Source organism: Tenrec ecaudatus, chromosome X, assembly GCF_050624435.1.
Source record: "Tenrec ecaudatus isolate mTenEca1 chromosome X, mTenEca1.hap1, whole genome shotgun sequence".
NCBI classification, from domain to species: domain Eukaryota; kingdom Metazoa; phylum Chordata; class Mammalia; order Afrosoricida; family Tenrecidae; genus Tenrec; species Tenrec ecaudatus.
The window spans coordinates 132,554,864-132,577,968 of record NC_134548.1 but is presented as its reverse complement, the minus strand read 5'-3'; the positions used below and the strand labels follow the sequence as shown (position 1 = coordinate 132,577,968).

The 23,105-nt window shown below is 44.9% G+C and overlaps 1 protein-coding gene across 1 annotated transcript in view; it reads left to right on the top strand.

Moving 5' to 3' along the window:
- Positions 1-23,105, top strand: part of TMEM255A (transmembrane protein 255A) — a 61,953-nt gene that overhangs the window by 21,021 nt on the left and 17,827 nt on the right. The window contains exons 3-8 of the mRNA XM_075539275.1: positions 1,997-2,059; positions 4,161-4,250; positions 8,799-8,867; positions 10,997-11,068; positions 11,441-11,529; positions 20,043-20,205. Of these exons, the coding sequence (XP_075395390.1) occupies positions 1,997-2,059; positions 4,161-4,250; positions 8,799-8,867; positions 10,997-11,068; positions 11,441-11,529; positions 20,043-20,205 (546 nt within the window). The remainder of the gene's footprint in view (positions 1-1,996; positions 2,060-4,160; positions 4,251-8,798; positions 8,868-10,996; positions 11,069-11,440; positions 11,530-20,042; positions 20,206-23,105) is intronic.

Genomic DNA, 23,105 nt, shown 5'->3' with positions numbered 1-23,105 from the left:
ATTGACATCTAATGGCCATGCTATACAATTCAGTCGTTTAAACACAGCAAAAAGAGTAGCACAATCATCAGCACAATCAATTTGAGAACATTTTCTTCATTCTTGTACGCCTTATTAACTCATTTCCCCCTAATCTCCCCTGACTAAACCGTAAGAAACTAAAAATCCAGTTCTGCCTCTACAGATTCACCTACCCTGTACTTCATAGCCGGCAAACATTAACAAAATAAAACAGAGAAAGACCTCAATTGGAAACAAAGCAGAACATATCATGGAACAAATTTTAAAAGGGTTAGAAAGAAAACAAACGAGAAGGTGTTAAATTTTACCCTAATTCTATCATTGTCCAATGCACTCCGTCTGACAGCAGGGCTCTTCACGTCCCTGAGCAATGGTCAGATGAGGTTCACAGGGGCTTGATCCACACAGGGACTCTGCAAATGGATTTGGGACTTTCACTGTCACCCATAACCTTCTGTAAACCGCATGCTCAAAGGTTAAGCTTTAACACCATTTCTTCCTTCAAACTCTGGATTTTATTATTTACAAACTTTGGATCACACAGATCAGTGTGTTTCTTCCATGTGGACTTGGCTGTTAAATAAATCTTATGTTTAGCTTTTTTGTGTAGCTGCACCATGTTACACTCCCATCAGCAGTGTATCAGGGTCCCAATTTAGGCCTCACTTGGCTCTTGAATGGGAATGTTCTCAGTAGAGTCTGGGAAGGCATGGGATGTTCTTTCCTATCTTTCCTCACCATATATACCCTCATGCCCACCAACTTCCATTTCCCAAGAGGGGTTGCTGGCTGTGTGGCCTGGTAGAATGGAAAGTCACATTCATTCTTGGAGTTTTGAGACAACCACCCAGTCTCCATGCACTGCTCCACCAAGTTCCTGCCCTGTCCTCTGGTCCATTAGATTTGCAACCCAGGATGTAAGGCGTTCCTTTCTGTACTTGGGACCTGTGACTGAAATAGATGCCCTCATGAGCCAAGGTAAGGCTGCGGATGGAAATCCAGACCATAAGCGAGGCTAAAGAGAAATGTAACTACATCATTGGACTTGTGTTAAGATTTATTGGTCCATTCTCACCACTTTTTACTTCTTCTATTTTCAACCCCATCAGCAACCATCATTTGCTGCCGAGATTGGCAGACTGAGTCCCCTAATGGCAGAGCGGAGAGAGCAGTGGGATCTGCTACAAGTGAGCCATCATCCCAGCCGCTTAGAGAGGGAAATTGGTTTTCAGGGTTTTACACTGCCATTTCTGCTCACCCTTTAATGAAAGTTTTCTGTTCAAAAATGAAGCAGAGATGGAAAAAGGTGAATAAGTGATCATGCAAATTGCAGTGGGTTAAACCGCAAACACAGGCTTTCAAAAAAGGTTCTTTTCCCCCTCCCCCATCCCCCCACTCTCCCAGCCCATCTTCCTCTTTTCCCCATCCCATCTAGGTTAAGGTACGTGCTGATTTCTAAAGTACTTCCTGGGTTTGATTAGTGTGCTGGATGCATCAAACCTGTTCTTGAAAACCTATTTTTGCAATCTATGCACCAGAGTGGAAGGGCTCTTTAAAAAGAAAGAAAGGAAGAAAAAAGGTAAAGGTTTAACACTTGCTTTGCACCATTATATGCCTCTTACTGACTCACCAGTCACACGTTAAGTCATGAATATTGAAATTGAGATAGGCAGGCTCCAAAAAGCTATGGTTGACCTCTACTTTTAATTTTGTGACACCTGAGTTTCTTTTTACGTGTGATTCATATACACAAGGCATACTTGGCAAATGATGGGTTAAAATACCTTTATTGTATGCGCTCTATTTTTACACTTCACCCTAGTGTGTAGCTTCAATATCACAGCATATAGCACAGAGTAGAAGAACTGCTATGATTCCTGCCTCAGTCGCTTTCCTTGTCTACCAGGAGCTGTAATGCTTATGTGGTCAGATGACCTCTTTTAATAAATACTGAGTATGCCATGTTGCTTTCTAGCTCGGCTTTGGGTCATTCCTGGGAATCATCGGCTCTAACCTTGTGGAGAACAAAAGACAGATGGTAAGATTCATCACTAGCGAATCAAGTTCTGCCTCTGAAAAGCTCAATTTGTATGTGAACAAGTAACATATTTCTTACGGTTGTTACATGGAAGCATACACATGAATCCCCTGCCCCCAAAACAAATGATTGCAGCTTTTTTTCTCCCAAGCCTCCAGGGAAGTTTGTTTGCTTAGAATGAGACCGGTTCTCATTTGGCCTGACGCTCCTTCGGTAGCCTACCTACTCTCCTTAAACTACTGGACAGACTGCATGAGTATTCTGGATCTTGCTCTTGGCTTTGTGGTAAAACTATCTTTGCCTAAAAGGTCTTTGCTCCAAAGGTCAGCATTACCGTGGCCCTGGATTACTGGAGACCCTCACATCTCCGATGCAGAATCTTTAGGGGGAAGTTTTTGTGGAGTTTCTGCCTTTTAGAAAATTACAGTCTATGGGACTTGAATTAAGAGAACAAATGTGCTGAAGGCACACAAAATAAAGACAAAATAAAAAAGATGAAGCCTATCTAAATTATTTCCTTTACCCATGGTCCAAAACTCAGTGTGCTGTAAGGTTGAAAGGAAGAATGAAGAGTTCATGGAATTTCTGCATCGTAATGGGGCCCAGGAGGATAAGCTGGTGTGTTTTCCTGGCTCAGTCGGAGAAGGGTTCCTGGAAGGCAAGGGAAGAAGGTAAAAAACGAAATTGCAAGCAGGTTTATAGGTTTTACAGCTCAAGATGTCCGGTGAGTGGTCTGATGGTGGACTGATTAGGCTCCCCTTACACACGTCCCTGTGGTAGCACAACTGTGCCAATAGGGTCTATTTAACAGTAAGTTTAATCAGATAATAGCTCCAGGGACAGACAGAGAACTCCGACCACATGCTCTCCTCAAGCAATGTGCGGAATCACCCTCTGGGGAGTTATAATAGTTTTCTTCTTCCATTGCACTTGTACTGCCCCTCCCTGTCACGTCTGTACTTTGAGTTTAAATTCCTCAAAATAATGGGGGTGCTTTAAGTGTAGAGTTGATCAGAGCATAGCTGATAATGGCAATTTCATGAACTCATTCATCTTTTATTTACCACTTCTCTGCTTGTTAAGTGAGATTTATCAAGAGGGCTCTGAAGAACTCCCAAAGGAGCTAAGCATTCCCTGGTACCTGTTGAGGTTGGAGAACTGGGGGTGGGGGGGTTGTTGACTTAGATTTCCTCCTCCCTGGAGAGCAACTTGCTGATATCTATCATTCCTCCCACCCCAACTCTTTCCCCAAACACTCCATGCAAGAAAAGTGCGGATTCTATCCTGCTTTGAGGGTCAACATGGGCAGAGGGTGGTCTCAGAAAGCATCAAACCCTGCTCTTGGAAACACGTCCCCCCCCCCCACCACACACACACACACTGCTTTGTAGTATCACCTTTGTATAGGGAAGATGACAAGAAAGCCTCTGTATTCTAATGTGATCAGAGAATACTGTGCTCTGGATTAAGTCAATATGTTTCATAGTTCATCAACGTCTGTGATATACATGTATACCACACAGAGCCGACCACTTTCTGACAACTCAACGCGTGTAATTTGCTTTAGATATTTAAGTCTTGATCAGTTGTGAGATCTTTTCCTTCGGTGATTCAGAAGTCCATGGAGAGTTGGACCCTTGCTGTCTCCATCAGGGTCCACCAGTAAGTAGCAGAGTGAGGGGCTGGGAGAAGTATTGCTCTGGAGTTGGTGGACACCAGGTTTTTCCACTCCCCCACACTCTATGCTTCCATTTCCACACAATGAAAATAGGTGCTTGAATTCCATGATGTCAAAGGTTCAACATTCTTCTAAGGACGGAAGCACCACGTGGCAATTGCGTCTTCTCTGGATGCCAGCAAGCCTCTTCTTCATTTGGAGCTCACAGAATGAATTTTTGTAGCTCCCCCTGAAGATGTAACAAGTGCTTTATTGACCACTTCTCTGCCTCCCACGGCCTTCCCATGGACTGGAAAGAGTATTCCCATAGGGTAACTGGCTAGAGTTACCTCGGGCTGGTCATCTCTTAGGGGTTGCCCTGTTTCCGGAAGCAGCAAGAGTGGAAGGCTAACAGACACTTTTCTGTTTTGTTCTGCCTCGCAGCTGGTGGCTTCCATCGTCTTTATCAGCTTTGGTGTGATTGCAGCTTTTTGCTGTGCCATCGTCGACGGGGTCTTTGCTGCCAGACACATCGTGAGTATTTTTAGCCCTGTCATCAAGAGGGTGTGCAATACAGTGAGGCTGGCAGGTGTGCGTGCTGGACTCGCAGCACAGTGCACTGTGCTTTGCAGGTTCCAAGGGGGCTAGGACAGGGCTGCTGGTGAGATCGGAAAGGACGCTGGTGGACTCATCTAGAGATCCAATTCTAAGCTGGAGGGGCAGACGGATGCTGACATAATGGTTTGTGTTGGATTCCAAAAGTCAGGGGAGGCGTCTCGGTGGGGTTGAGGATGGAATGACACTTTTGAAATACCAGTTATAGTTGGAAAGTCATAAGGGCAATCGAGCCGGCCAAAGGGCTTGGGATTCAGAACCAGTATGCTGTGTTACAGGTAGAGGGAAGGGAGAGAGCAGCAGGAAGGCAGATGACTTCCTAAGAGTCTGGATGATTTTGATGGCTGACTTTCAACAGCACCACGAGCAACCAGTGGACACGAGGACAGAATCAATATTTCCTAACCATCGCAACTTTGCTGCCCCTCCAACAGTAGCTGCAGTGTCGTGAAGCAATCGGGGATCTGGAGAAAGTCCTAGAACTAGAAGACCCTCCTCTCAAATCTCAATCTTAAGGTTCTTAAGGACCATTTTACTCGTGACGCTCAAACCTGCGTTAAAAGCATTCCTATTTGACCCTAAGGCCACTCCTGTTTAGCTCTCTCCTAGAGCCATTGGTCTTCCTTCGGAATATTTCATTTCATACTATTCCAGACATTTGGCCCATGGCCAATCACTCCATTAGGCAGAGTAGACACAATGCCTGGGCCCTATAATACATTCAGAGGCCTACCAAGATGTTATCATTTATTTTCAAATCAGAAGCAAAACAATGGAAACTAGTTTTAATAGATACTATACATATATTCATCTTTATAACAATGAAGGATAAATTATGTACATTTTTAGATGAAAAGAATTTATTGTAAATTAAATGAAAGAATTTAGTTTAAATTCAAGTTAAAAGAAGGAAGGCTCTCATGAAGCGTGAGCCCCAGCAACTAGCTGAGCCTCTTCACGGCAAACCCAAGCAGTCTTTTTAAAGAAAAAAACAAACAAACCAGAAACCAAATTGAAAATGTTACAAGCCCACGAACGACCTGGAGACTGTATGTTTTCTTAAGCAATTGATTAGGAGCAAAATTGGATGGTCGAGTATATAATTTTTAGCTCCGAACATTCCATTTCAACTTGGGTGCATTGTTGTTATGGAGCAATTGGGCTAGATCTCCAGCAGGACGATGCGAGGCATTGTTGTTTCAGTTCGAATCCATCTGTTCATGTACCCTCCTCTGCACATGCTGACAGGGCTAGATGAATCCCCATGGGCGGCACAGCAGTCTTTGAAATGTCCTTTTCAGGAGATCATTCCTTGGTAAAAAACAAACAAACAAACAAACAAACAAAAGAAGAAGTTAGGAAGAGAACTTTGTTGCCTGCTTTCCTTTCAGGACCAGGATTTTAAATGTCAGCACCTACAGCAGACTCACGGTTTCTGACTGCAACTTTTTCTTTACCTTCTCAAGAAGGCACACAACACATCCGCCAATTTTAAATCCATAATCTCACCACCAAAACATAGCAAGCCTTTCCAACTCGGCGGAGTTGCAGTCAATCATAATACACGTGCCATTTTGTATTCCACAGGAGCCATCTTGATAACAATAATTCCTTGCTTTTGTGTAGTGCATTTAGCTTTTCAATGTGCCTCCACATCTATTATCCCATTTGAGACCCACAGCAACTCTATTAGATATGTAGGGCAGGCAGCATTATCCCCATTTGACAAGTGGCATTTACTCTGAGGCAGTCTCCATGGCAACGTGGACCTAGTGGCCAAGAGGCATAAAGTAGATTTTGGTGGCGTGAGCTAAAATGGCTTCTTCCTTTTGCTTCTTCCCCCAACTCAAATGCTTTAAAAACAAAACCAGGTACACTTAAGGACTAGTGGGCACACCATACCATTCACTACTTGAATATATGCGATTCGCTGGTTTTTGGTATGCGCGCAGGTCTGTGCAATCATTACCACCAACCAATTTTGGAACAGTTGCACGACCCTAAAAACAACATGTCCACTTTGTTGTCGTTGCTGCTGTTGCTAGGGGTCATGGAGTCAGACCAAACAGTGCCCGGTCCTGCGCCACCTCACAGTTGTTCTGATGTTCAAGCTCATGGCTGCAGCCACGGTGGCCACCCAGCTCGCCCAGGCTCTTCCTTTACGTGCTTTCTTTGCTACTTTGGCGGGCAGGCTGTCTTTTCCACTGTGTCCTTGCTAGCTGCCTTCGAGTTGGTTCTGACTCATAGCGACCCTATGGACAACACAGTGAAATGCCACTCAGTCCAATGCAGGTACTTCACAGCAAACAATCCAAAATACTACTGCCACACGGTCACTTCTGCCTCAAACAGACCGTGTAGGGGATTGACAAAGCTGTAAAACCACTGTGCGAGCAGACAGCCTCATCTTCCTCGTGCTTAGTGCCTGATGGGTTTGAACTACACAACTTTCACTGGGTAACATCCCCAACAGCTAAGTCACAGTCACTGAGTATCTGCTACTTTAGGTATTACACCTATTAAACTCCCATTACTTCCATCCCTATACAATCACAACCTATAATCTCATCATAGTACAATTCCCTATTCTTGATATTTCTTGGAAATGGAATCGTATAATAGTCTTTTGTAATTGGCAAATGATATTCAATTCTATGGCTATATCACATTTTATTTATCCATTCATCAGTTGATGGACACTGGCTTTGAGCGATATGAATAATGCTGCTATGAATATTTGTGTGCAAGCTTTTTTGTGGACATATGTTTGAATTCATCTTGAGAATACATTCTGGGATTTAGTCTTGGGAGTGTAATAGCTGGGTCATATGCTAACTTCATGGAGTCCTGGTAGCAATAAGTAAGTACTCTAACTAAGTAAGCTAACTAAAATCTCAAGGCTTGGAGCCCACCAGCTGCTCCATAGAAGAAGAGGTGTAGTGACTACTTCCATAGGATGATAGTATAGGAAACCCTATGGGACAGTTCTACTCTGTCTCATAGGGTCACTAGGAGTCAGAATTGACTCGGTGGCACATAACAACAACATAGCAACCTTATGTTTATTTCCAGAACCTTCAAACGGCATTATTTTAAATCTCCACCAGCAGTGTACAAGGGTTCTGATTTTTCCGCATCTTAACCAATCCTGTTTACTGTCTGACTTTTCTATTCTAATCATCCTAGTGCATATGAAGTGACTTTGATTTGCATTTTGCCAACACTTCCATATTTTGTAGCACTGGCATCAGTCAAAGTCAATGGGAACACATCTATTTATTGGAAGTGTCTTCTGGGGGTGCTGTCAGCGTTGAGCTGCTAATCACACGGTCTGTGGTTCAAACCCAGCAGCAATTCTGTGGAAGAAAGATGAGGCTGTCTGCTCTGGTAAAAATTTTATAGCCACAGAGTTGGAATCTACTTTCTGTCAAATCTCATAAAGTTAGTTTGCATAAACCACTTACTCTGTGTCCTAACCTACCCTTAGCAGTCACCCCCTGCTACTCAGAGAATGCTTCGTATCAGCTATGGAAGTGCAAACATCTCTTCCCTCCAGGCTTTAAGGCAGCCTTGGCTTAAATCTGTCTGTTCTCTCTCAGCCCCCACTTCTGAGCACACCCTCATCAGGAAACTGGCCAAGTCAACAGAGGGAAGCAACGATCTTTGAGGTCTACGTTAGTTTTCTGGGTTCCCACAGCATTTTCTGAACTTAGTATCTTTCTCTAATCAATGTCTTTGAGTGAAAATATCCACTGGCTCTGTTGAGTTCAAATCTATAGTCTCTTTAACTGTCTAACCCCCTGGGGCCAGCTTCCTGGGTTCTTCCTCTTTTCAAAGCTGTACAACTGATGGTGGGGAGTGCAATGTCAGCCAGCCTCAGTCCAGTCCCCAGGTGATGGTGTGACCCCATTGTCAGAACAGAGTTCCTCTGACTCCCTCCTTTTGGAGTGTGATACTCACTAACCTGGAGCATTGAAACTTGTTCCCTGAGGACCGTTTGCAAGGGGACAAAAAATAGAAGTCAAAGACAACCAGGGAGGAAATCTCCATTTCTTAATCCACTTCCCTATTTCCCAGTAACCAAACGGCTCAGTAAAAAGTTAAGACCGTATTGCCATTAAGCCGATGACGACTCATATCATCCCAAAGACCTAGTAGAACTGCCCGGTGAGTTTCTAAGACTAACTGTTTATGGGAGTAGGAAGCTCTGTCTTTCTTCCTAAGAATGGCTGGAAGTTTCCAAGTTCAGACCGTGTGGGTGGCAGCTCAATGCATAAACACTACACCACACGGGCTCCTCTCAATGTCTCAGAAACCGTTTTATGTAAGCTCTTTGCTTTCTGATCTGATCCTTGGGCACCTAGACAGGAAACTTTGAAGAATGAACTCAACGTACTGCATGTTATGGTGTGTGTGTGTGTGTGTGTTTAAGTCCAATCCCATGTATTTTGATATTGCTTTTTCTAGGATCTGAAACCACTCTATGCTAACCGGTGCCACTATGTCCCCAAAACATCCCAGAAGGAAGCTGAAGAGGTAAGCCTAAAAGAGACCATGTGCCTTGCTGCCTGAGAAAGTCTCCCAGCATGCCCTCAACCTCCTTTCTTTGACTCCCTTTCACAGGCCTGGGGTTGTGGCACATTTAGCTTAGAGCACAGTGCCCATAAGGCCACGGTCACAGGTCAGATCCTCAAGAAGCCTGGTCAGACTTATGTTGTTTTGTTACCAAAGTTGCCTTCTCTGTCCCAGTGGATGCCTTTGAACCCAAGAGGGGCAGACAAAAGTACAGAGGCCGTTGGGCATGCCCATCCCCCAGGCCTGTGGATGACGGTTCAATGGCCTGGACTACGGAGGCCGAGCCAGAATCCCACATGTGGGAGGGCTCTGGAGGGTGAACAAGGATCATTTAGAATCCTAGCCTATTTGAGAGTCATGGTGACATAATGGTCAGCAATTTGAAAGCACCAGCTACTCCAGGGTTGAAAGTTGAGACTTTCTACTCCTGCAAAGACCTGCAATCTCAGAAACCCACCAAGAATGTTCTGCCCAGTCCTATAGGGTCGCTAGGAGTCAGAAGTGACTCCATCAATGGTAATGAATATGATTTGGAGTCCATTTTGAAGCCCTGGGGAAATCTTGAATACCAGGCTGAAGACATCATGGCGTCTCTAGTGACTCCCCAAGAGGTTTGCTTAATCATGTTTGAGTGGGAAGGATTTCTATCCGCTACCCAAAGGGTTCTCCTTGGGTTCCCTGTCACTTCAGGCCCAACTGGAGGCCGTGGGCAGTGAGCCAGGGCATGGCTCCAGGTAATTTTGGGAGGGCACTTGTTCCACTACCAGGAGCCCTGATGGCAGAGTGGTTCTGAGTTGGACTGCTAATTGCAAGGTCAGCAGCTTGAAGCCACCAGCTGGTCCATGGGAGAAAGACAAGGTTTTTCTATGGTAAATAACTATAGTCTGGGAAATCCTCAGGGGAAGTTCAACTCTGTTCTATAGGGTTACCATGAGTCAGCATAGACTCAATGACAGGGAGTTTGGTCTGTTTGTTTCATTCCAAACAAAAAAAAAACCAACCCAAACTCATTGCCATCAAGTAGATTTGAACTCATGCTGACCCTATAGGATAGGGTAGAATTTCCAGGGCTGTAACTCTATGGGAGGAGAAAATTTCATCCTGTGGAACAGCTGGTGGGTTTGAATTGCCAATCTTGGTCCCTTTATATGAAGCGCTACCAGATGTTTCCTGAAACCTTGATAATTTGGTACTCCATTAGCCTCACACTGAAAGCTAGTCCTCCGGGGCCCAGGCAGAAAACTAATAGACTTGTGATTGGGAACAAAAAGGGGAGACAAGTGGGTGTGAAATTACCACTGCATTTCACAACCTTAGAGGAAATCAGTTTTCATGAAATACTATGTGAATTGTGCCCTTGAATTTGGCTGGCCAAGGGGATGGCCTTTGCTCCCCCAAGCCACAATGACAAATGCCACTAGGATGGCTCTCCCATCCACTTGCCTCCTTTTGCCCTGTCAATCATAGGTTTATCATTTTTGGAGAAACTATTCTTGGGTTAAGGAGCCTTGGTGGTATAGTGGTTACTCATTGGGCTATGATCCACAAGGTCAGCAGTTCAAAAACACCAGCGGCTCTGAGGGAGAAGGGCAGGGCTTCTTTCCAATTCCATAGACAGTCTCAAAAACACCAAGGGGCAGTTCTACTCTGCCCTGTAGAGTCTCTATGAGTCCACATTTTCTTGGTGGCAGAGAGTTTTGGTTTTGGTTTTTATTCTTAGATTAGAAGGGAGGAGTGGAAATGTGTATGTGGTCAGTAGCTTGTCAGAAGGATAGTGAGCATTTGGATAAAGGTCCCAATATAGAAATTTAATAAAGTATTGCTTTACTACAAATATTCTCCAAAACCAACCCAAACACTGCATCTGCCTGGAAAAATTATTGCCAACATGAGAGGATATACAGAAATTAGGTTTTTCTTTTTTTAAGGGTTGTCACCAATTCCAGCTGTATAGAATGTCATTGCTCATCTCTTGTTTTCATCTTGAATTGTTTCCTTGTGTGAATTTGAGAACTGTCAGAGTGTGAATAATAACTTCCGCAGGCTCACTTGTAACCCTGGCCCCCCTAAACCTATTTTTCCTGTATAAGGTCATAAGTTCCTCAACCAAAACTTCTCCTTCCACGAGGGTTATGAGGAACCTTACCCAGACAGCTAGAGAGGTACTATGGTACATCGGAGTGCATGTGTTGGCCCCTCTGAATTTCCTTCCGACCTCATCCTCTTTCCCTACCCTCTGATAATTTCTTACTGCCCGTTGGTTCTTCCATCTGTCCTTCCTCCTCTCTATCGCCATCCTTCAGGGATGGGGCTGAGGCTGAACATGAGCCCAGCTACACAATGGCTCACCTCGACACAAGCTCCACCAGCTACTTCCATTACCACCACCTCGCCCCATCCATCTCATGGGTTCTTGTGGCCATTTCACAGCCATGCTTACTGTCTCCATCAGCCGCTAACTTGATGTTCCAATCCCAGAGGGCCCCATCACCCAGCCACAGCCTGCTCATCTTCTCCTTGTTTTGTGCCCTCAGGTGAACTGCCCTCACCTCAGCCGAGGATTCTGTACTCCTCGCATCCGAGGCAACACCTGCTTCTGCTGTGACCTCTATAATTGTGGCAAGTAAGTGTTGAGCCTCAGGCGCCAGAATAATGGTTTGACCACAATCCTAACTAAAGGGATGGTGGGCCAAAGCGTCACGGTTCAGCGACATAGAAGACACACTTCAACTAACATAAACCACCTGCCTTCGGTGTGTCAGGCAACGTGCACACATATTAGATCCCATTCAATTCTTACCAACGAAGTGTGTAGAATTACTACCCTCATTTCACAGATGAAGAGACAGACTCAGAGGAAGCAGACAACTTGCCCAAGAGTTGGAAAATTTTAGATGTACGATCAGAACTCCTTCTGTTCTGTCCAGGCTCAACAGCATTCGACAAGTAGTTACTGGGCTGTGCCTGATCCTCTTCTAGACCCTGGGCAACGCACACAGAGATAAGCACAGGGTTTTGTTTCCCCTCTGAGCTTTCATTTCAGTCAGGGAGCCCACCAATAGACACATGAATATACAATGCAATGCCAGGTGGTGATCAGAGCTTTTACAAACAAGGGAGCAGGAAAGGTTGGTAGATAGTGATGAGGTGTGGGGCTAGTGGGGGGCAGAAAGAGGGTCTCTGTTTGGTAGATTAATCAGAGAAGGCCTCTGTGAGAGGGTGACATTTTTACAAAGACTCAAAGGAAGCCAAAAAGCAACTCAAGTTGGTACCTGGGGAAAGTGTTTCAAGCAAACGGAACAGCAACTGCAAAGGTTCCAAGGCCAGTTCTGCTCCAACCACTCCCTGGGCCCTGCCTTCGAATCGCTAAAATATGATGTACTCATTCTTTCTTTCAAAGCATATTTGGGCCCTAGGAATCCAGAGATTGTCACTGAGTTTACAGACTAGTGGGGAAGTCGTAGATGTGAATGATTGATTGTCATGTGGTATAATAAATGCAATGGGGAGTTGGTAGATGCAATACAATGCCTGGAAACCCAAATGATGGAAACTCAGATTTTTGGGGGGTGGGTAGGAAGCATCAAGGAGTAGGTGACATGGGAAATGAGATACAAACCTCAAAGGGGTAGACCTGGGGAGGAATTGCTGGGCAGGTTCAGGAGGGCGGGGTGGGGGTCCAGAAGGTGTGGTACATAGGGAAGGTGGAAGGCAGAGCTGTAGGCTCATGGATGAGCCATAGACTTGACCCTGAAAGCCCTTTAAGGGCACATCTGGTGACTGGGCTACTGCAGAAGTCCGGGTCCAAAAGGATGGTTGGTTTGGAAGCCATGGAAAATGGGGAATCAGTTGGAGAGCAGTTTAGAATGTGGCTCCGACAAGAATGTGCTTACAGAGCATGCAAGAACACTCCTCCATGAGGACGGTGTGAGCCAAGTCCTTTCCAAGCGCACAGCTTCTTAACATTCTCAGTGCAGGGGGACCACGTGGCAGGGGAGGGAAAGAGAAAGGAAGCGAATGGCAGAGGGTGACAAGCTGGAAGAAAATACAGAAGAGGACCAATGAAAACAGCCTCCTCCTCTCTCACATGCCCTACTCTTGGAATTTAGGGCTGGGACAGTTTCTCTGGTTCGAGGATTAAAACTTGGCAAGCTGGTTGGGGCGGGGGTGGGAGGCAGGCAGGTAAGAACTCACATCAGCCCTTTTCGTACTGTTCCAACACCAGTCTCAACTCCTTAAAAGGTTCGGTCTCAAAGGAAGAGCAATTTAAAGACTCAAGTGAGGATTGGGGATTATCTGTGGGGTTCAATTATTCATGTTGTAATAAGAACTAACACTTGGTAAGGGCTTCCCTCAGCAGCATGGACTTTAATTGTGCTTCCTACATCCATCCATCCTTCCAAAACAGTTCAAAGGACTGTCACATTGGTCCAAGGGAGGAAATGAGGCAATTTGGGTATCTTTCTTCTTCACCTGCCTTTCCATCTTAAAAAAAAAAAATCTCCTTCTGATTTTGTCCCTCTTTCTTGCCATCCTTGTCCTTTCTGGCTTTCCCCTCCTTCCCTCTGGCCTGCTGCCTTCTCTACCCTGTTTTATTGCCCCCCTGGGGCTAAGATCCACAGATGGATCTAAGAGGCCCCTGAAAGACTGAGGGCTGCTTCCTGAGGACTGCTTCCTCCTCTCAAGCATACCTTCCTCCCAGCAATAGGTGTGTTGCTGAAAAGGACTCAAGTCAACGCAATCCCACTTTAAATTTCATCTCACTGAGCCCTGGTGTACGCTTTTTCCCCCTCCTGACAGTGGAGATTTAAGCCCAATTTATCTCCCCATCCGATCTACGTTTTATGACTAGTTTTCTTTCTTAAAGCACATTATACCAATATTGTCTTTGGGGGGAGCTGGAAAGGAATTTTACAAGAAACTGTGCTTAAAGTAGGGGACTTTTAAAGGAAAGGACACCTGCCTTCATCTAATCGATATCCCAGGGAGAGAACAGGGCCAGGCCTGAGTGAAACAGTAATGAATAGGGGGTGATATTTCTGAGAAAAAGAGGGGGGTTGGATCTCTCTCTCTCTCAGGAGGAAGGTAAAATATTGGATTGGATGGGATACCTGGGTGGGGTCTTGAGAACCTGAGGGGGGTCTGACTTCTGCCTGCAGCTCTGCCCTAACCTTCCACCACACCTGGGAGAATTATTCCCACCCTCCCAACAACTTCCCAGCAAACTCTCCCCATGTGCACTCCTTTGGTCTATTTCTCTGTTCTCACATCACTTCCTCCTCCACCACTTAAGATCTTCAAGCCCAGGATCGGTTTGCTGTTGTCTGACCTCTGTCAGCATCCTCCCTCTGTGTCTATGGTGCTCAGACTCCAGAGGCAAAGCCACCAGGAAAAGCTTCACTTCGCCTTTTCCAAGGCAAGAAGAGTTACATAATAGAAGGAAACTTTTCCCCCTCTTGACTTGAGGATCTTTCCAGCCTGTCCCCACCCAGCTGTCCAGAGACCTGAACTCTATGGGTTCACAGCCCTTCATTTTGCCACGTGTGTGTTTGTTTCCTTCACACGAGGCCTATTTTTAACCAATTGCCAGCTCCTCCAGTCCATTTCCTGGAAAGGAGGCCAAGAGGGGTGGGGGGGGGAGTAGGAACAAAATCACCAGGCAGTCATTTGCACAGTGCTAGGGAAACAGAGTTTCTACTGTCCCCTCGAACCCACAGACCTCCATTGACGTCACAGGTGGTGAGGTTTTAATACCGAACATAGATTCTTTCACATAACCTTGAGCAGGATGGCGGCGTTTTCCAGGACAGGCAGCTGTCTTGCAGAGTATCTCGGGCATTCTTCTACTCACTCATCCGTGGAGAGCTCATGCTAACATCACTGTATTTCAGCATGGACCCTCAAGGAAATGGGAGTGGTTGGCTCAGTGCTTCAACTGATGAGGAATTGAAAGGAGGTAGCTTGCTTTCATTCCCTGACAAACTTTTAAGGTGCTCCTCCTGTGTGCCAGCTTGGCGGTGATAGTTCCTCACTGAAAGGTCTTCCCTTTCAACCGACCCCCTGATGCCATGGAAGAAAGCCCTGCTAAGAAAGCTTCTGTAAGATTGATTCAATTCCTGACATGTGACAGAGTAGAACTTCTCCACAGGGCATTCTTGGATGTAATCTTAACAGAAATGGATCACCGAACCTTCGTTTTGGCAGTACTGGGGTAGAGGTGGAGGGTAAGTTCAAATAACCGACCTTTAATGTTAGCAGTCAAGTGAAAACCATTTGCACTGTGCAATTCTACTTTGACACACAAGGGGTCGCCACAAGTCAGAATGGATTTGACAACAAAAGTTGTGTGTGGGTGTGTGCTTACTCTGTGCCAGATACTGTTCTAAGCACTGAAAGAATATGTATCAAAAAGACATGTTGTTGTTAGATGCCATAGATTTGGTTCCAACCCATGACAACCCTATGCGCAACAAAAAAACACTGCCTGGTCCTGTACCTTGCTTGCAACTGTTCCTATTCCTGAGCCCACCATGGCAGGCAAAGTGTCAATCCATCCCGTTCAGAGGCTTCCTCTTTATCATTGCCTCTCCACTCTACAAAGCACAATGTCCGTCTCCAGGGACTGGTCTCTCCTGACAACATGTCCAAAGCATGTAAGACAAAGCCTTGCCATCCTTGCCTCTAAGGAGCACTCTGGCTTTACTTCTTCCAAGACAGATCAGTTTGTTCTTTTAGAAGTCCGTGGTACTTTCAAGATACTTCTCCAGCACCACAATTCAAATGTATTGATTCTTCTTCGGTTTTCCGTATTCAATGTCCAACTTTTACCTGCGTAAAATACCATGGCTCGGGCCAGGCACACTTTAGTCCTGAAAGTAACATCCTTGCTTTTCAGCACTCTAAAGAGATCTTGTGCAGCAGGTTTACCTAATGCAATACATCTTTTTATCTCTTGGTTGCTGCTTCCATGAAACATAATCATTGTCAACTTCAACCTTTTCTCCATTTATGATGATGTCACCTACTGGTCCAGTTGTGAAGATTTTAGTCTTTAAACTATGTCATAAGCCATACTGAAGACCCAAGTCTTTGATCTTCATCAGCAAACGCTTCACGTCCTCCTCACTTTCAGCAAGCAAGGTTGTGTTATCTGCATGTTGCAGGTTGTTAAGCTTGCCTCCTGTACTGATGCCACATTATTTTTTTGTATAAATCAGCTTCTCCAATAATTTGCTCAGCACACAGCGTGAACAAGTGGTGAGATGGTGCAACCCTGACACACACCTTTTAAATTAAATTATGATTTTAAATTATGCAGGATTCCCATGTTCTGTTCGCACAACTGCCTCTTGATCCAGGTACAAGTCCTTGGTGAGCAAAAAATACAAAGTTTTACCTTTAAAGAACTCAATTTACTGGGAGGTTGAGAAGTAGGGGGATTAGAATGATATACAAAATATATGTCTGCCTCTAGAGATGTGTACACCGGCTTCCAATTGCCACCACTTGTCCACCAAATGTAAGTGAATGGTTTCAGGTTCCTATGGGAGAGCAGAGGGTGCTCTCCTGCCTTCACCTAGCCCTGCTCCCTCCTCCTTTATTGAATGAGTACAAAGAGGTTATCAGTTTCCTAAGGTCCACTCAGCCAATTGCGAGGAAGGAGACAAAAGTAACGGATTTCACGATCAATGCAATGATAAGACTTTGAACTCAGTTACTCATTCACCACATATCGATTGATGACCTCTGACATGTCTGTCACTGTGCTAAGCAATGAGGAAGACACACAAGAAATGTAAGAGATGACCTTTGTCTTTCAGAGGTTACAGTCTAGATCATGCTTCCTTTAGCTCTGTTTGTAACTTCAGCATCCAACGCTGGGTATATATATGTATATATTGGATTGGCCAGATTGAATTAAATGCCACTTTCAATCTGCAAAGTGCCAATCTCAGAGGGAGAGACTATCTGAGGCTGTGGATGGATACCTGTGACATTGAAGAAGGCCCCTAGAAGAGTGGTTATTGAGGTTTTGAGCTGTGGGAGAGATGAAGACAGGCAAAGAACAGAATGTAGACACTTCTAAACAGGTGGAGAAATCTGCATTCAGAGTTATCCATTCCCAGCATGTCTGAACTTCCTGAAGAACTCAGCCTAACTGGTGAATGGAACCCATTTTGGGGCCAGACTATGGTCAACCTTGGATGCAGACTGAGAACTTTTTACTTGTTTTGCATGAGGTAATGAGGAAATAGTAGACGAGCTTTGATGAGAGGAATGGCATAATAAATATTTCAGGAAGCCTATGAGTTGGAATTGACTTGATGGTAGTGACTTTGGTTTGGTTTTGGAATCCGGTTTGAGGTGTTAACGGTGTAGTAGTGGGAGAGTAAATGAAGAAATTTCAGAGCAACATATCAGCCAAGAGACTGAACCAGATGGAATAATGAATCTCAAACAGACACCAACCAGTTACTGGGCTGAACTCTGAACCACATCCAGCGTTAGCTTTCACTCGCTTCATGGCTCGGTTGGGAAGATTTTCTCATTAGCTGCACACCTAAAAACCGAAGAAACATTCTTGACAACTCTTGAGTGGGTTTGAACTACCTACTCGCCTATCTCCATGCTGTAGTCTGTCCCTTTAAAATTCTATTACCTTTAAGAACAGGATTCCATGATTTCAATAAGGGAATTTCGCACAATGGCAATTGGAGGTTTTTGTTTTTTTTTCTTACATTATCTTGGGGCACTGTTTTCATGCATTCTATTATTAAATTCCTAAGACCCAGAGAGGTTAAGAAGGTTACTTGGGGTCAGACAGCAAATAAGTGGCAGAGCCAGGCTTCAACAGCAGTCTGACTCAAGTCGGTTATGTTATACTGCCATTGTATATGTACGGCTCTCCCTCAGTGTATTAGGAGAAACCCAACTAAAAACCAAACCCTTTGCCCTAGAGCAATGGTTCTCAACCTTCCTAATGCCACGACCCTTGAACACAGTTCCAACCATAAAATTATTTTTGTTGCTACTTCATAACTGTCATTTTGCTATTGTTATGAATCAGGTGACCCCTGTGAGGGGGTTGTTCGACAACCCCCCCAAAGGGGTCGCGACCCACAGGTTGAGAACTGCTGCCCTATTGTCAGTTCTGGCTTACAGCGACCCTACAGAAGAGGGAAGAAGGGCCTCCTAGGGTTTCCAAGGTTATAATATTTAAAATATTGAAAAGCAAGGAGGTTACTTTGAGGATGAAAGTACAACTAACCCAATCCATGGTACATTGAATAGGAAAGACCAAAGAATCCATGTATTTGAATGGTGGTGCTGGCAAAGACTATTGAAAGTACCATGAACTGCTAAAAGGACAAACCGATCTGTCTTGGAAGAAGTACAGCCAGTTTCTTGGAGGCAAGGATGGCGAGACATGTTGGCAGGAGAGACAGGTTCCTGAAGAAGGACATCAAGCTTGGTAAAGCAGAGGAGCACAAAAAAGAAGGCCCTTGACCAAATGGATTGGCACAGTGGCTGCAACAACTAGCTCAAACATAACAACAATTGTGAAGATGTCGCAGGATCGGACCGTGCTTCATTCTCTTGTACATTGAGCCACAAAGTGTCAGAACTGATTCCAGGGCACCTACCAACAACAGTAATCTCTATGGAAGCAGCCTGCCACATCTTTCTCCTGTACTAGGAGATACGCAAAGCTTCTTTGGGGCAAGTCAGAGGACTTCCAAGCTCCTCTTGTAACCCCTCCAACCCCACATCCACCCTTATACTCAGACATGCCCTTCTCAGGGGATCATCCTTGCACAACTGTATCTTCTTTGGGCACAGTGCATCCTCCTTGTTTCATCCCAGGGCCTAGCATGATTCAAAGTATTTGGAGATACTCAATACAATACTCATATACACTTAGGAGTAGCATCTTAAAATGCTGTGTTTAGGTGTCGCTAGTCCGTTCTGACTCCTATCTATGTAAAACACTCCTGTGCCATCCTCACAATCATTTATGTCTGGGACTATTGTTACAGCCAATATGTCAATTCATCTAGTTGAGATTCTTCTTTATCCCCCACCCTCTATTTTACCAAACACAATCTTTTGGCATCTTCACTTCTAAGGAGCATTCTGACTGTACTTTATCCAAGACAGAGTTGTTCATTCTACTGGAAGCCTACGCTATATAAATTATTTTTCACCAACACCGTAATGCAAAAGCATCAATTCTTCATCGGTCTTCCTTATTTGTTGCCCAGCTTTTGCAAGTATGTGAGGTGCTTGAAAATACCATGGCTTGGGTCAGGTTCAACTTCCTCCTCAAAATATCTTTGCTTTTTAACACTTTCAAGAAGTCGTTGTGAGAGAATTTGTTCAGTGCAATATGTTGTTTAATTTCGTGACTTTTGCTTTCATGAGTATTGATTGTGGATTCAAATAAAATTACAGTTTCACTATTTTATCCTTTTTTCATGATGTTGCTTATTGATCCAGTTATGAAGGGTTTTTTTTTTTGTTCTTCATGTAAGGGTGATTTTTTTGTTTGTTTTGTTTTGCTCTTTTTGAAGAGAGGAGGCACTAAAATCTTTGAAGCCTGAGAACGCTACGTCTGCCTGGGCAAATTCCTGAACTTTTCTGTGCTGTACTTTCCTCAACTATAAGATGGGAACAGGAACAGATACTTCTACCTCATATAGATATAATGAGGATTGACAATGAACTCCAACAGCACTCTCGGCAACAATGGAAGTGTTCTGTCATCTGCTGTCTCACATACAGAAGCCACCTAGCCACATGTAGCGAGGTATTGCGCATTTGAAATATGCCAGAGGAAACAGGGACTTGAAGGTTTAAATTTTACTAACTTCCATTTCAATAGCCGTATGCAGCTAGTAGCTACAGTATTAGCCAGCACGGATGCAATGGAATTACATACAAAGAGGTCAGCACAGTGCCTGGCACACAGCAAGTGCCAATGAAGTCATCTAGGGTCAGTGTTAAATGGCTATCGTGCCCCTTGTGACAGTTCTTCACTGGGCCACCTATCTTTTTGCTGAGCCTGCACAGTGGCCAAAGCCCTAGGCACCAGCCTATTCCCCGGGCACTGACTGGGCTCTTCTCCTCTCCGTGCAGCCGAGTGGAAATCACTGGTGGGTACTACGAGTACATTGATGTCAGCAGCTGCCAGGACATCATCCACCTCTACCACCTGCTCTGGTCTGCCACCATCCTGAACATCGTCGGCCTGTTCCTGGGCATCATAACTGCCGCTGTGCTCGGAGGCTTTAAGGATATGGTAAGGAAGGGACTTCCCGTTCCCCAGAGGCTCTTTTTTGGGGGAGTAAGGGGCGAAGTCGCTGGGGACAATGGAAAGAAGAGAGAAGCATTTTCCTCAAGAATGTAGCCACCTTCAAGCATCTCCACTTGAAGGAAGGAGCCATGTAAAGGCATCAGTCTGCAGCCATTTTTTGCTAACTTGAGTTACCTGTGCCTTTGAGGCACAATCTGCATGGGGATGGGGACAATGTTGTCAATTCTCCTCTTCATGTTGGTTATGTGCCTTTCATGCTCCCCTACCCGCTTCACCCAGTTGCTCCCACACATTCAGAAAAAACATTTTGAGGTAGTTTATTTCCTAACATAGAAAGAGAAGGAAGAAATTAGCTTTTTAGCTACAGGTGGAATGAACGTTAATCTCCCTCTCCCCAGTAATTTCATAACTTTTTTTTTACCCAGAAAGAGCATTTAGGCTCTTTTCATTTAGCATCCAAAAGGCTAGCCCCAGGCTAAGCCTCCTACTGAGTCTTGCCTTCAACCTCAACTTCAACCTCAACCTCAGCCTCAACTTCCTCACATTACCCTTTTGTCTTTTCGCATCACAGTTTTTATGTGTTTGCATGTGTGTGTGTGCGTGTGTGTGCATGTGTGTGTGTGTGTGTGTGTGCAGAAAGGCACATCAGAAGCTAACACCCAGTAAAACCCACACTCGCTGTCATCAAGTCTACAGCGGTGACTCAGTTACCCTACAGGGCAGAGTAGAACTTCCCCTGTGGGTTTCCACTTAACAGGAACAAAAAACTCCATCTTTCTCTCATGGAGTGGCTGCTGACTTTGAACTGCTGACCTTCTAGTTAGCAACTGAACTCATAACCCAACGCGCCACTGATGTTCCCTTGTTAAGAGGGGAGATAATGGCAAAGGAAAGGTGGGGTAAGACAAAGGAAAGGCAGCAAAAGCTCTGCATTGAGGCAGCAAGTTCCCAGAAGGAATGGATAATGTTGGTGTTCTTGTTGGAGACCCTAAGTCAAGAGAACTTCGTGCCCCAAGTCATTCTTGATCTCTCACAGTACGCAGTTCTTATTCCCTCCCACTCTTCTTCTCCCACTCCCAAAGACCCAAGACTAAGGGATAAGAGAAAATGTTAGGTTCCAGCTCCTGGACAGGAAGAGGTGATACACTTAGGTGGGTGGTACACCTGGAATGGCCCATCTAGGCCAGGTGAATATGATTCAGCCAATGGGGTCGACAAGTATCTTCAACTTCGCCTCTCAACGGGGTGTGGGGACGGGGCGGTGAGGCAAAGACCTGAAAAGCCAGAAGTTTACTCTGGCACTCTCTCCCAGCGGCTCTGACACACAGTGCAGTGTGGCCAGGCCATGGTCCCCATGCATTTGTGCTGCTTCTATCCTCTATAAACTCCCTTGGATCACAAACCAGGCTTTGGCATGAATTCTTTCTCACGAAAAGTCAAGGACCGAGGTATTTCTCCCATGAGAGAGATCTAACAAAGAATCCAAATTTGTGCTGTATTCCAAACCAAGCCAATAGCTGTGGAGTCAAGTCTGACACATAGCTACCGTGTAGCCAGAGAATTGAGCCCCACATTGTTTTCTAGACTGTAACTCTTTATGGAAGCAGACTGCCACATCGGTCTCTTACATAGCAAACGGCTGATGGATTTGAACCTCCAACATTTTGGTTGAGCAGCGGAGTGCTTTACCCGCTGCACTACCAAGACTCCTCTTGGTAGAACTTTAAAGAGGGAGGATTTCTTGTAAGCCTGGCCCTGGCAGCACTTGTGGTGGGAGAGCTACAGAACAGCAGTTTTTGGGCTGGGTTTCTTTGGAGAAACAATGACTTTTGTTCTGTTTGGGGATATCCCACCAGGGGCAGGTAGACGCAGAGGCATTGTGTCAAGCCAGGGTTTCTAACTCCATTCATTAGAGAGTTACTGAGAGTTCAACAGGATGTTCTGGAGTTCTCAGAATTGTTCCTAGATCTTTCAGGCTTGAGTGGCAGTTAACCTGATAATTGGTGGAGGTGGTGGGTGGCCACTTGGTGGGTACTGGGACACTGTGTGTTCCTGCAGGGGTTCTCTCCTCTTCCAGATTTACCCCATTGAAGAACATGGAAGAATCCCTAGGGAGCATAGTGGGTTAAGTGTTGGGCTGTAAACCGCAGTTCGAATCTACCAGCCATTTCATGGGAGAAAGATGAGGTTTTCTGTTCCTGTAAAGATTTACAGCCTAATATACCCCAAGATGCAGTTGAGTTCTGTCCTGTAGGGTAACTAGAAGTTGGAATTTTCTCCATGGCCATGGGTTTGGTGGTCATAGAGGAGCCCCAGTGGGGCAGTGGTTAAACACTCAGCTGCCAACCATAAAGCTCTCATCCACCAGTTGCTCAGCAGAGAGAGAGATGACAATCTGCTACCATAAATATTTAGTTTGAGAGCTTATGAGGAAGTTAGCTATTCTATAGGGTCACTATACGTTGCAACCACCTTGATGCCAGTATATGGGTGGGTAGGTCAAGGGGCAAAGTCTTCCATCATTTTTATGTAGTTCAGTGGTTCTCAACCTGTGGGTCGAGACCCCTTTGGTGGTCAAAAGACCTTTCACAGGGGTCGCCTAAGACCATCGGAAAACACATAAATATTTCACAATATATAATTACATACTATTTTGTGATTAATAACTATGCTTTTTGATTCTGTTCAATTTGTAACAATGAAAATACATCCTGCATATCATATATTTACATTATGATTCATAACAGTAGCAAAATTACAGTTACGAAGCAATGCAAATAATCTTATGTTGGGGCTCACCACAACATGGGGAAGTGTATTATAGGGTCGTGGCATTAGGAAGGTTGAGAACCACCGATTTATTTCCAGGTAAACATTGTCCTGGT